General features: G+C 38.2%; 1 protein-coding gene across 1 annotated transcript; it reads left to right on the forward strand.

Annotated features, from left to right (window-relative positions):
• Positions 1-5: 5 nt before the first annotated feature.
• LOC131479980 (olfactory receptor 5D18-like) lies at positions 6-13682 on the forward strand. The gene is made up of 2 exons (XM_058662267.1): positions 6-40; positions 12731-13682. The coding sequence occupies exons 1-2, from the start codon at positions 6-8 to the stop codon at positions 13680-13682; spliced, it is 987 nt and encodes a 328-aa protein (XP_058518250.1).
• The last annotated feature ends 473 nt before the right edge of the window (positions 13683-14155 follow it).

Consider the following 14155-nt stretch of genomic DNA (forward strand, 5'->3'; position numbering starts at 1 on the left):
CGTCCATGGAAGATTGTCGCCACCTGAAATTAAACAAATTGTGAGTTCTGGTGGTACATGTTTATATAAAGTACATGTTATCCTGGAGTAGACCATCCAGGAATTAACTCTGAGGTCTAGACCTTTTTGTCACTGTCTTGAGAACATAAATGTTTCCTGGTATGCAGACTGGTATTGTAGAGTATAATATGGTTATATCACAATTCTATCAGCATAGATACCAAAGCTAACTGGGACGTACATTCGAATTCAACCATAGAATATGTTTATCTAGTTGAAGTAAAAGTCAGATAACTCTTTGCTATTCTCTCTTGTATCATTGTAAAGTAGATGCAATAGTATACATTTACACTAAAGTGGTGAAAATGCTAAAATGTGCAAATGTATGAATATAACATGTTGGTATGGTGCATATGAGAAATTAATATAGATTCTGAAATTATAGTCCTTATTTATCTCAGGATGCTGATTCATATGAATTGTTGAATAAAACAGTATGTTCAACTCATCTGGTGCTGTGTTTAAATTTGAAATGTAAACAAATACCACAGACTCCAAACCATCCAGTAAATGTAGAAACTATGTGTAAATAAATCTTACAAGAATCCTGAAACCAGACTAAAGATAGAGCTTACCTGCTTCATAAGATCAAGGTGTCCAGTGTAGTGCTGAATCAAACTCCATAGTCTTTTTCTGGTTTTATGTATATGTTCATGAAAAGAAGAAACTCAAACCTATAACATTGACCTCTGAAGCACTACACTGCCCCAAGTAGAACATTCATCACTGTCTGCAGCAAAAGGGGAAATAAAGACAGTATGTGACTCCTGCCTGGTCTGCAACTGCTTCTCCTGAAGATACTTGAGTTACATACATTTATAGCTCCATCTCTGTGAATCCAAAATCCCCGCTGGAATAATTTGACTGAAGGGAAGCTGAACTTTTTGTTTATTTCTTACTCTTGTTCAAAGCCCTCCGAATGACATCATCTTTTCATCTCTACCTGGAAAGTAAGTGAAGATCGGCTCTGTCTCCTACAGGAATAATGATAGGAAAATCATGATAATCTTCAAAATAAAACTGCAATACACAACGTCGAAGAGAATAGGCAGAAAAGTCTGAGTTAATTGGGAAATAGCTGTGTTGCTTCAACCTAGAGTGTGTAAAGAACACCGGATCCTCCACTGTGTTTCTTTTATTATCTATTAAAATTTGCAAAAAGATAACGTGTTACCCATCCGTTCTTGATGTTCCTACTGGCATTTTTTCTGTTAACTGTTCAGCTAAGAAATCAATTATGCATTGCATTCTGAAGATAGAAAAAATTCTCATATCTTTTTTGAGATTCTTTGTTTATTCTCTTGACTGATTTTTCAATGACTATGATTTGTTTCTTTCATCTGGTAAAACTTTCTTTAACTCTATAAACTACATGCCCCAAATTTGTTCTTTGTTCATCTCTATTTAATTTAAATGATGAAACTATTCTGTCAGCATAAATACTTTATTTTCCAAAGTGTTTAATTACCGCCTACGAAACAGTGACCACTCAGTACTAACTCCCAAATCCTTCCATTCCACTGTTGCTGTTAACTCATGAATTTGCGTATGACAGATATGCCCTACATGTGGAATCACATAATATTTGTTCTTTCATATAAAGATGATCATATTTATGATTTTGTATTATATCATGTATTACAACACAATATATTTATATGTTATGATATTTAAATAAATATACTATATATCATCACGGGCTCATGAGTTATATGATGACATCATTTTTCCCAAGACACTTCTGTTTCCCATTTGTAACCTATGTGTTGGTTACTCAGTGTCGCATTTTTTTTTCACGGTACTGTAATTTGTTGTTGTTGTTGTGGTTGTTCTAACTCATGCCAGTTGTTGACCTTGTTTCGTGGCTTCTCACTTAGGGTAATGTGTAGTGATGGAGTACTGGGGTCTATCATAGACAGACGTGGGGGTACAATGGAACATGCATCCCTGCTTCCAGATGAAAGATGGATTCCCAATGAAACTGTGGGACATGTGTGGACAACGGGATGCTGGACTGGCTGACATTGTCTGTACCAGCAATGTCGGGACACACTTAAATAAGAGACTGATGGAATTATGATTCCTTATGAAGGACTACTCTGTTGTAGCAATATGGGAAGAATCTGACGGGGGGCGGGAGTTCAGGGGGGAATCCCAGCCTATACAAAATTGTAAAAATAAAAATAATAAATTAAATAATAAATTAGAAAAATAAAAAATAGAAATATATATACCATATAAATTACATATAATAAACATCATCTATCATTTATTTATTGTATAATTAATATATACTACAATATATTAATACATTCATGTAATGTATATATGATGTATAATTCTGCTATGTGTTTTATATTATACTTATGATTTTGTTCATGCTGTAACATCACATTTTAGAGTGGAATTCTACCCCACTGTATATCAGTGTCACTCCTTTAAAAATTATTTATTTATTTATTTATTTATTTGTATTTATTTGAGGAGCAGAGGGAGCGAATGAGACAGAGAAAGAGGGAAAGAGAGGGAAGTCTTCCATCTGCCAGTTCACTCTCCTCCATGGCCAGAGCAGACAGGGAGGCTGGGCTGAAACCACGAGTCAGGAACTCTGTCCTGGCTTCTCCCATATTTTTTTTATTTTTTTTTTAATTTTTATTACAAAGTCAGATATACTGAGAGGAGGAGAGACAGAGAGGAAGTGGAGCTGCCGGGACCAGAACCAGCAGCCACATGGGATCAAGACGAGGACCTTAGCCACCAGGCCACACTGCCGAGCCCTTCTCCCATATTTTTATGGACAGTTCTCTTATCTCTAGCTTCTTGCACCTGACTTGTTTTTGTTTGTCATCAGTTGTGCTGTGATATGTGTTTGTGGAGTCTCTGTGAATTTGTTGTACTGAAGAAAATCTTTTTTATTTCACAAAAGCTTACAATATTTCAACCAGTATTTTGAAAATGCCCTGCCATGTTTCTCCCTCATTTTCCTCTAGATTTCTATAATCCAGGTGAGTGCTGGCATCACTAGGAGTACAAAATTGCCTCCCTGAGATTATTTGAGACATTACAGTCACATAACACAAAAATTTTGTGTGAGATTATATTCAGGCTATGTGAATTATATGCATATGGAATATATGTGAACGTATGGCTTGGGTTTGGGTTTCATTGCAAAACAGCTCATTATGTATTTGAAAATATTTCAAAATCTGAAAAAAATTCAAAAGCTAGAACTTTCTGCTCTCGGGGATAAGGGATATTCTACATCTGGTTCAGTGACTGAACTGTTCCTATAAACCTGCGTGTTTTATTAGTGGATGTAATAAAGTGATTGCAAGCACACACATCTAATGCTAAGACCAATAGCAGATATGATGTTATTCCAGTTTTTTGAAAGACACCTCACTTGCTGGAAGAAAATATTGTCTGAAGAGACATATCGATTCAGCTATAAAAGAATGGCTTACAACAGACGGATATTTCTCCCTAGACACATTTGCCTTTGGTTTTGGTGAGTGCTTATTCCTCTTCTCTGTCAAGAGAACGCACTTTGTAAGGCAGGTTTGGGAGTGGCATATCCTTTTAACTTTTTTTTTATTGTAGAAGAATTTTATTTCCTTTTCAGAAACAAAAGAAAGCTTTGCTGGGTACATTATCCTAGGCCGGCAATTTTTTGCTTTTAGAATCTGGAATATGTCACCCCATTCTCTTCTGGCCTGTAGAGTTTCCTGTGAGAGATCTCCCGTGAATTTAATTGGCATTCCTTTATATGTCAATTGATTTTTTTTTCCACGTGCACATTTAGGGATCTTTTCCTTATATTTGATTGAAGATATCTTGATCATCATGGTTCATGGTGATGATCACTTTTGATCAACCCTGTTAGGAGTTCTGTGCCCCTCCTGAATGTTGCTTCCCAATTCTTTCTCCAGATTAGGGAAATTTTCCCTTATTATTTCATTGAATACAACTTTAAATCCAGCTTCTCTCTGCACCTTCTGGGACTCCCATAACCCTTATATTTGGCCTTTTATTAGTGCCTTTTAATTCTTGAAAACTTTTTTAAGAATACTTTTTTGTTGTTGTTTTTGTTTTATTTTAGCTTGACCCAGCTCTGTTTCCAGCTTTTTGTTTGTCTCCTCGTGGTGACAGGAAATATCTTTCAATTTTGAGATTTTTTTTCTTCTGCTTCATTCATTCTATTTTGGACACTCTCCATTATACTTTTAATTTGTTTCACTGTATTTTTTTAAAGATTTATTTATTTTTATTACAAAGTCAGATATACAGAGAGGAGGAGAGACAGAGAGGAAGATCTTCCATCCAATGATTCACTCCCCAAGTGAGCGCCACAGCCGGTGCTGCGCCGATCCGAAGCTGGGAACCTGGAACCTCTTCCGGGTCTCCCACATGGGTGCAGGGTCCCAAGGTTTTGGGCCATCCTCAGCTGCTTTCCCAGGCCACAAGCAGGGAGCTGGATGGGAAGTGGAGCTGTTGGGATTAGAACCGGCGCCGATATGGGATCCTGGCATGTTCAAGGCGAGGACTTTAGCCGCTAGGCCACGCTGCCGGGCCCCACTGTATTCTTAATTTCTGATAAATAAGTTTTCATTTGATTCATTTCCTGTGTGATATGTTCCTTAAATTTCTTGAACTCCTGTAATACGTGCTTATCATTGACAGTGGCTTAGCAGCTAAAGGCCTTGACTTGAATTGTTGGGATCCCCTCTCCACGCTGTACAGAATGGAACCTGATGTGCCACTACTAGAGTTCTTAACCTGCTGGCTGTCAGGTCTGAGGGCTACTCAGATCTATCTTGGGTGGAACCTGTAAGATGCCGCACTGCTGCAGTTCACTGAGCCAGAAATGAGTTGCCTCCCAGCTCTGCATGCACAGTACTGTCCACAGCCTTTGCCTTCCTAGACAAAATGGCACCCAATTAGGCTCTAGGTGGCAAACTGGGCTGTGAAATTCACCCTGTTCCCGCATTGCCCATCTAGGACATGCCAATCTATCTCTGCTCCTGGTGAAATTAAACAGAACAGGACGGGCAGTTCCTTGGTTTTACCGCCTAAACTCCCGGTGAAAGTCCCTTCCCATCTTGTTGCTGGTGGAGTTTTGGCTGCTAGTGCAATTCAGATTGCCACTCGCTGAATGTTGGTGGGGTATCTGTCACTGCAAGACCACACTGTTGTGTCCACTGCTTTCCTGTGTCTTTCAGTCTGCAGGAGCCCCTCTTCTGTTCCATCCTCTGCTATTTCCTAGAATGTGCCCTCTCTGCTTCACACTGCCTAATGTTTCTCTGTCTGTTTAAGCATATCCTTACCCTATTCTGCCATGTTGATTCTCACATTTGACTTTTTTAGAGTTACTTATCAAGCAAGTCTCAACAGCTTGTCCAAGGACAGAGAAGAGAGACTGGAGTACAGTTACCTGTTCTCACCTGTATGACCAGTGAACAGCCCAGGTTGAGATCTTGGGTAGCTGAAACCATTGTCATGAGTTCTTCTGGGGACATGAGGTGCCTTATGCTCATGACCTTCCACACAGGTGAAGCAGGCAGAATTCCAGGCATTTATAGTTTATTGATGGTATCCTTCCACCATCTAGTGGACAGAGTGTTTTTGACACTTGGCGAAAGTTCTCTCGGCTGCTTTGAAGAAAGATTTTTTACTATTGGCTTGAAGAAAATCAAATGGGCTAATTATGTATTTTGTTGGTAATGAGACAACAAATAAATAGAGGTCAATTTGTCAACGTTGGTGAAAAGTGAAAATTAGCTAGGATAAGTTCAATTAAATTACTGACACCTAGGAAATAGGAAAGTATAAGGAATGGAATGGGATTTGAAACTTCTGTGTTTTATTCGTCTGTTAGATGTAATGAGGCATGTCGCTGTCCTGCAGGGATGAACTTGGTGTACAGAGCCGATAATAACATGCGTGGACTCTGACTGATGGTCAAAAAGCCAAAGTTTATTAGTGGCATCAGACTTTATACACCGAGGGCCATATGGGATAAGGGAAGAAATATGGAGCTTATCAACAAAACCCAACTGTTTCTATACTTTTGTTTGGAACTCCTTTCGTTTTGTGTGTCCCACCAAGAGTCCTCCTTCACATGCTGTCCACTCAGCTGTTTTTATACAAATGACTTCCAATCAATTGTAATCCTGTGCTCCCTGATTTCCAGGGTCACAATGTCCTTCTACAGAGGCGTACATCTCTAACATTACACTGAAACACTGGAGTTTTGCTTTAATCCTTTGAAATAGTTTTGAAAGCTATAAAATGCACTGATTATTGTGCCTTTTTAAGTTTGAAATCAGAAAATATGAAACTTCTAACTGTTCTTGTTCATTTTAATTGTTCGGGTCTCATGCAAGTTTGCATGAAGCTTAGTATGGCTTTTTCCTTTTCCACTGCAGCACCACCCGGATTAGGATTCAGACTGAATTGTTTCCAGAGCTGCTGTGTTGAGATTGGCATGCTGAAGTGGAAAGGCTTTTCTTCTCCGTGTTTCTGTCAACATCACTTTATAACCTTCCGTGTGCCACTCTTAAGCCTTTTTTTTTTAATTTTCTATTCTTTGCTGAGGTTATTGTAAATGAACTGTGTTTTTTTATGGCCATTTAGGGTTGCTTATGGAAAACATAGAGATTAAACAGATTTTTAAAACTCGTATCCTGTAATTTTGCTCAGTTTGTGTGGGTGTGCATATGTGTGGGCACATCTGTGAGAAGTACTTGGAGTTCTTGCATTTTCTCTATACTGTTCTTTGAATAGAGAGCTAGTTTTACTTCTTCCTGGCTAATTTAGGTGATTTTAAATTTTTTTTGTACCAAATTGTGCTGTCTCTTCCAATTCTTTCCTTTCTGATTCATTTGTAAAAAGATTGTCACAAAGAGAGAGAGCCGGACAGAGACCGAGAGCTTCCATTGGCTAACTCACCATCTCAATGTGCATACACTATTCAGCCTGTGAGCCAGTGCAACTCAGTATGTCAATCCTCCACCTGCTAGGGCCAACATCCCATAAGGGCTCTGGTTTGTGTCCCAAATGCTCCACTTCTGTTCTAGCTCTCTGCTTGCAGCCTGGGAAAGCAGTGAAGGATTGGATCAGTTCAGCCATTGTGGCCACGTGGGTAGTGAACCAGTGGATAGTAGTAGATCTTTGTCTGTGTTTCTCCTCTCTGTAAATCAGACATTCCACCAAAAATAAATAAATCCTTAAGATTAAAAAAAATTATTCGGGCTGGGCCAAGCCAGGAACACAGTCCATGTCTCCCCACTGGATGACAGGAGCACAAACATCTTAGGCTCTCACTGCCACCTCCAAGGCATCATGAAAGGACGCTGGGGGTTGAGCCAAGCCAGAGTAGGGCCTTGAAACCAGGCACTCGGAAGTGGGACCTGGGCATTCCACCTGCCATCTTACCCATTAGGTCAAATGCCTACCTGTGACTATCCTGAGAGTATCTGGTGGAAGTGAACACCCAGTCTGGTTCTTCATCTGTGGAGAGAATATTCTAGTCAGTCATTATTATGCTGCCAGTTATGAGTTTTTCATTAATAGTTTATTATGTTGATAATGTTTAATTCTATTGTTTAAATGCTTTCATCCTGAAAATGTGTGTATTTCCATCAAATCCTGTTTCTGGGTCACCGAGAGGTCCATCAGTTTTTTTCCATTTAGATCATGAAGGTGGTTGATAATGTACGTGTGGTGTGCTATTCTTCATCCCAGTAAAAAATTCAACTTGGCGTGGTGTTAAATAGAATCCATTTCAACATGCTGTTGAGTTCACTTTCTGTTAATCTGGCAGGATTTTTGTTGCATCTTAATCCATAATGAAATTTCAAATAAGAGTATTTCTCCCCTAAGACTTTTTGCTGGTTTGTCAGTGTGAGCTCTGTGCCACCCTCTGCGTTCTTTCTCTAGCATCCCACATCCCAGCAAGTTCACTGTACTAGGATTGTTCTGTCCGGTGTGGCTGTCCATTGTGGTCCTAATGTGTCAATAAAAGTAATAGTGACATTTGCATATAAAAAGAAATTCCAAATAATCTTTAAAAAAGATTAATTTGATTTTTTATTGGAAAGACAGAGATACAATAAAAAAGAGATACGGACAGAAAGATCTTCCACCTGCTGCTTCACTCCCCAAGTGGCCACAATGGCCAGAATTGAGCCAATCCAAAGCCAGGAGCCAGGAGCTTCTTCTGGGTCTCCCACATGGATGCAGGGACTCCAGGTTTTCGGCCATCCTCTACTGGTTTCCCAGACAACAAGCAGGCAGCTGGAAGGGAAGTGGAGCAGCTGGGACACAAACCTGTGCCGTTATGGGACACGGGTGCATGCAAGGTGAGGATTTAATACTTGGCAACATAACCAGGCCCTCAGATAATTTTTGAGGATCATTGAAACATGAGTCTAATGAACGAAAAATAAATACAAATCACATTTCTTTGAAGAAAAACTGAGCCCCAAGGAGGGCCTTTTTAGCACCATTGGAGCCACTGCTGGAGATGCCCACCCCAGAGTGGGTGAGCTTGAAGCCCAATCTCACTCCTGATTCCAAGCTTCCTGAGGATGGCACCAGGAGAGGCAGCAGAATGGTGGCAGCAGGAGGGTTCCCTCAGCCCAGGAAAGAGCTGGAGTGAATTCTTGGCTCCTGTGTTTGACCTGACCCTGTCCTAGCTGCTATATACAAGTGGGTGGGCGATCTTTCTCTGTTTCTGTCTCCTACTTTCAGTGGGATAAAAATGTTTTAAGAGATTAAACAACTATCTATATAAATTAATTCTTACACAAAAATTAAGCTTGAAATACACTATTAAACTTTTTAAAAGATCCTAAGCAACAGAAATCTAATCCTTATTGTGTGCATTTTGCATTTAGATGTACAGGCACATTTATATTCACAGAACTTTGATAAAAATGGAAACCAAACGATGATTAAGAATAGATACCTCTGGGCCTTGTGCGATAGCCTAGTGGCTAAAGCCATCGCTTTGCATGCACCAGGATCCCATATGGGCGCCGGTTCGTATCCCGGCAGCCCCACTTCCCCTCCAGCTCCCTGCTTGTGTCCTGGGAAAGCAGTTGAGGATGGCTCAAAGCCTTGGGACCCTGCACCCGTGTGGGAGACCTGGAAGAAGCTCCTGGCTCCTAGCTTCCCATCAACTAGGCTCTAGCCATTGTGTCCTCTTGGGGAGTGAATCAGCAACAGAAAATCTTTCTCTCCTCCTCTCTGAATATCTGGTTTTCCAATAAAAATAAATAAATCTTAGAAGAAAGAATAGATACCTCTGAATGCTACCCAAGGGTCAGTTTTTTTGCATAAAGTAAAAGCATATTAAACCTGATTCAACATTTCTAAAAGTTAACTATATAATTAAAGTTGCTGATGAAACTGTGCTAGAGTTTTAGAAGGAAATGTATGCAAATGTAACAATCACATGGGGTGTGGTTTCCTCTAATCGCCTGACTCGTGCCCTCCTGGGCAATACTTTGACTGTGTTCTCCAGGGGTGGGTTCCCCCAGGACTTTGTGCCATAAATGTGTGACACAATGGATTCTGTGATTCAGATTTTTACTGAGTTTATTTGAAAATTATCTAAATATTTTTGGTTCAAAATTTTTTTTTGGTTAAAATTGTGTTTCCCTGAAGTGTTCTGAAGATTCCTACTGCAGTTTTTCATGTTTGCCGCTGTTTTTTTTTTTTTTTTTAATGTGACTATCCAGCAAGAGTCTATTCTTGGTCTCTCTCTCAAATTTTAAAAAGAAATATTCACATGAATAAACCAAATTCCTTTGTACTTGGGTGAGTTGATTTAGTTATTCATTTCAGTTTAATAGCAAGATAACATGTTTTAGTAATAATTGCAGGAGGCAAGCCCATGTGTAAATCTATTTGCTGTGATAATCGCTGAGTTCGATTCTCTACAAGTATTTGATTCCTTATTTTGCACAGAATTTATGGTTATCAATTGGCCTACAGAAACTTTGCTTTATAAGTTGCAATGTGATTCTTCTTATTATGCAAATTTTCCTTTTTGAATTTTCAATCATTTACTGTAATATCATGTGCGATACCATATAGTATTCCTCAGATTAAGTCTCAAATAAAAAGCATTGAGGGTAGGAACTGTATTTTATAGTTTTATTTTGAAAGTGTCTTTTCCACTAATGAATGCACAGTGAGAAAATCAGCAAAGATCCAACTGCAAAGGAAGGAAATCATTTGAACCCTTAGGGGTCAACTAGAAAGAGACTAGAAAGAGATGATTGTTTTTAAAAATGTATTTAGTGTATATTTTATTTACTCATAGCTATTTTTTAAATTTCCTTAAAGTATATAAAATGACATCCAATTTTCATACACACATACTACATATATATATAGACAAAAAAATCCACAAATTTTAACATGAAACAGAAAAAAATCCTATATTCCCCAAAACAAGCTAGTTAAATAAATGTGCATATCCTTTCAACAGTACATAGAATCACTGAAGTATTTTTTTTTAAATGGTGTGACATAGTTGCTTAGGGAAGGGTTGAGGCTTAGGGTAAATTAGGCTAGACCTTTGTTTCTAAATTTTATTTTCCTTCTTCCTGTATCGGAGAAAGGAGGAGATGAGAGGAGAAGCCAAATCCAGCATTCCAACCGCCTCCGTACCCAGAGCTGGGCAATGGCCACGCAGCGTCATCCCAGGGTCCCGGATGGGGAGCATGTTCCGAGAGTTCTGCTCACGTAGTTTTGATTGTCCTGAAATGCTGTTACCTGCTCCCAGGATGAAGAAACCTGGTGAATGGTTGCCCCAGATCTCATGCTATGAATGCAGTCTGTGGGAGATGGATTGCAAAGCTATTTACGTGGGAAAGATCTGATGACAGAAATGAGCTGAACAATTATCAGAAAATATATTTGCTTTGATGGCAATGATTTCTCTTTCATCCAAGGGCTCCTGAGATTTTTTTAGAATAGTCTGGGGTGGGGTGCAGAGAATGCACATTTTGAAAAAACATTCTTATTTGAAAAAATTATGAGTTTCACATTAAATGTGAAAGAATTCAGGAAATAATCAAGTGCAGAATAATTTCAAACCCTAGAAAGAAAATTAAAGAACTTGAAATCAGCCATTAAATGAGCATCTTGGTGATGCGTTAAAATATCTTTTTATCTATTCATCTGAATATCTACATTCAGCCACATGTAAGAAACAAGAGAGGTATATTATCTTGAATAACAACTAGACAAAATGCAATGAATATTTCATTAACATCAGTTGGCAATAAACAGCAGAACTATGTGCAATAACATCCTCTTATGTCTATCGTTATTTTACTTATCAACAAGCAAAACTGTAGTTCTGAGAAAAAATAGAGTAGCATTTGTTTAGTATATGCTGGCTGTTGAGGCATTTTAAAGAGACACAGGACTGTTAGAAATGTGATAGAATGGATCTTTTCTCCCTTAGCCATCTGATCTTATAATATTATCTTCAATGCACAGGTCCTGTGAGATTTCCTTGTAGCTAACTGATTGCCAGCATTTACAGTGTATCTCAAGGCAGGGTGGATTTACATTGTGTGCACTTGGTTTGGACCAGCCCTATTTCTTCAATATTGAGCACTTTTGCCTCGATATGTGCATGTCATAGGAACTAGAGTATATTGATTGACATAGCTGTACATTTATTTTTTCAGTATGTGTTCCATCGTGCCTACTCTGTCCTGGTGTTCTGTGCTTGCTCTTCTGAATTTTACTTTATTGCAAGCAAACAATGGAAAATACCAAGTGACTTATAAAATGCATACGGTGTTATACATTTCCTGAAATTGGTATTTTGGGAATTTTTAGTAGATAATGGTTGAAAGTATGATCGTGGCTATGAGGAACAAATCAGAGATAATTTTTTTCTGGAGATGAAAATCAAACAGATGATTCATTGGAGGGATTGATTGTGCTTTTATTTGAACCATTGATGCAAAAATTCGAACAAAATAAAAGCATTGAAATTCTACATAACAAAATCTCTTTGATCATCGGAAGGGAATATAATGAAGATATCTGTGTGACATACTACAAGTGAAATGCATGTATTATAATATTGTTTCAATTCCAAAAAACTAACAATATTTTTATAACTCAAGAGAAAGTAGCACATTTCATTCATCAAGTAAATACGATTTGTTCTTATACAGGGAAATCTAAAATAGGTGATGAGAGACTTGATTGGCTGATTGAGTCATAGCTAGATGAACAATAGTATAAAACATGAACTTGATATTTTACTGAGTCTTTTTTTTTACTTCGAAGATTGCATAGTTTAACAGGTGAGGCAAAGAAGAAACTGTTGAAACTCATGTAAACACAAATATTTTCCCACATACCCATTTCCATTCAGTTCAGATCCAAACAGAAAATTTAGACTTGGCCTTCTGATGGACAACTGCATTTATTGCTCTATTTGTCCAAATGCATATTTTATGTTTAACTGAACTATTAGCATATTATAACTTAGGAAGAATGTAGTACTTGAATTTAAGTATTTTCCACAATGCTCTAATGATAATTACTAAACCTTTCTAACTTTTCTAAATTCAGTCTACTTTATCCAAATTACTTTTCACTTCTCTGAGCAAATTTTTGTTTTTCTCCCTAGGATCCATGAAAATCAGAGCGCTGGAGTCACCTTCGTCCTGGTTGGATTCTCAGAATACCCGGAGCTGCAGCTGCCCCTGTTCCTGGTGTTCCTGACCGTCTACACAGTCACTGTGCTGGGGAACCTGGGCATGATTCTGATCATCAGGATCAATCCCAAACTCCACACCCCCATGTACTTTTTCCTCAGTCACTTGTCCTTTGTGGATTTATGTTATTCTACAGTAGTTTCTCCCAAACTACTGGAAAACCTGGTTGTGGAAGACAGAACCATCTCCTTTCCGGGATGCATTCTTCAGTTCTTCTTTGCGTGCGTATTTGTGATTACAGAAACCTTCCTGTTGGCGGTCATGGCCTATGACCGCTTCGTGGCCGTGTGTAATCCTCTGCTGTACACCGTGGTGATGTCTCAGAAGCTCTGCTGCTTGCTGGTGGCTGCATGTTACTTTTGGGGGATACTCTGTTCTCTGACACTTACTTATTTCTTATTGAAGTTATCTTTTAAAGGCAATAACATCATCAATAACTTTATCTGTGAGCATGCTGCCATTGTTGCTGTGTCCTGCTCTGATGCCTACATTAACCAGAAGATCATTTTAGTCTCTGCCACCTTCAATGAAGTCAGTAGTTTGATGATAATTTTAACTTCTTATGTTTTCATTTTTATCACTATCTTGAAAATGCCTTCCACTGGAGGGCGCCACAAAGCCTTCTCCACCTGTGCCTCCCACCTGACTGCCATCACTATTTTCCATGGAACTATCCTTTTTCTTTACTGTGTTCCTAATTCCAAGAGTTCGTGGCTCATGATCAAGGTAGGCTCTGTCTTTTATACAGTGGTCATTCCCATGCTCAACCCACTGATCTACAGTCTCAGAAACAGGGATGTGAAAGAAACAGCCAGGAAATTTATCAGTACCAAGTTGTCATGTCAGATTATATATTGTGTATAATGTTTATCATTAATATTCAAGAATATTGTATAACTTTTTCTAGAGATCTGAAAATTTGAATATTCAAAAATAATCATTAGAGAGAATTCTTATATACAATATAGTAAAACAAAAGGTTCTCTATCTTTCTAATATGCCTAACGTAAACCTGCATAAGGTAAACATTTGTTTAATTCCACTAGGTGGAGCAGATATGTGATAGCTGCATTTAAGATATATCTCTAACTAACAAATACTGAATATTTTTGTTCACACTATATGCAGCTAGTGCAATTTTTTGGTCATTATCTATATGATACTAAAAAATAAGAATGTCATACCTTAGAAGTAGGTATTTCTAGGTGTAAATTTATCATTAATACTTATTTTAGTTGCTGTGTAAATTGTGCAATGATGTATAATAAAATATGTGTTGAGATTCCTACACTGAAACATCTGAAAACTGACATGCTCTAAAATGTATTATCCTTGAG

This window comes from Ochotona princeps, chromosome 4 (assembly GCF_030435755.1).
Source record: "Ochotona princeps isolate mOchPri1 chromosome 4, mOchPri1.hap1, whole genome shotgun sequence".
Lineage (NCBI taxonomy): Eukaryota > Metazoa > Chordata > Mammalia > Lagomorpha > Ochotonidae > Ochotona > Ochotona princeps.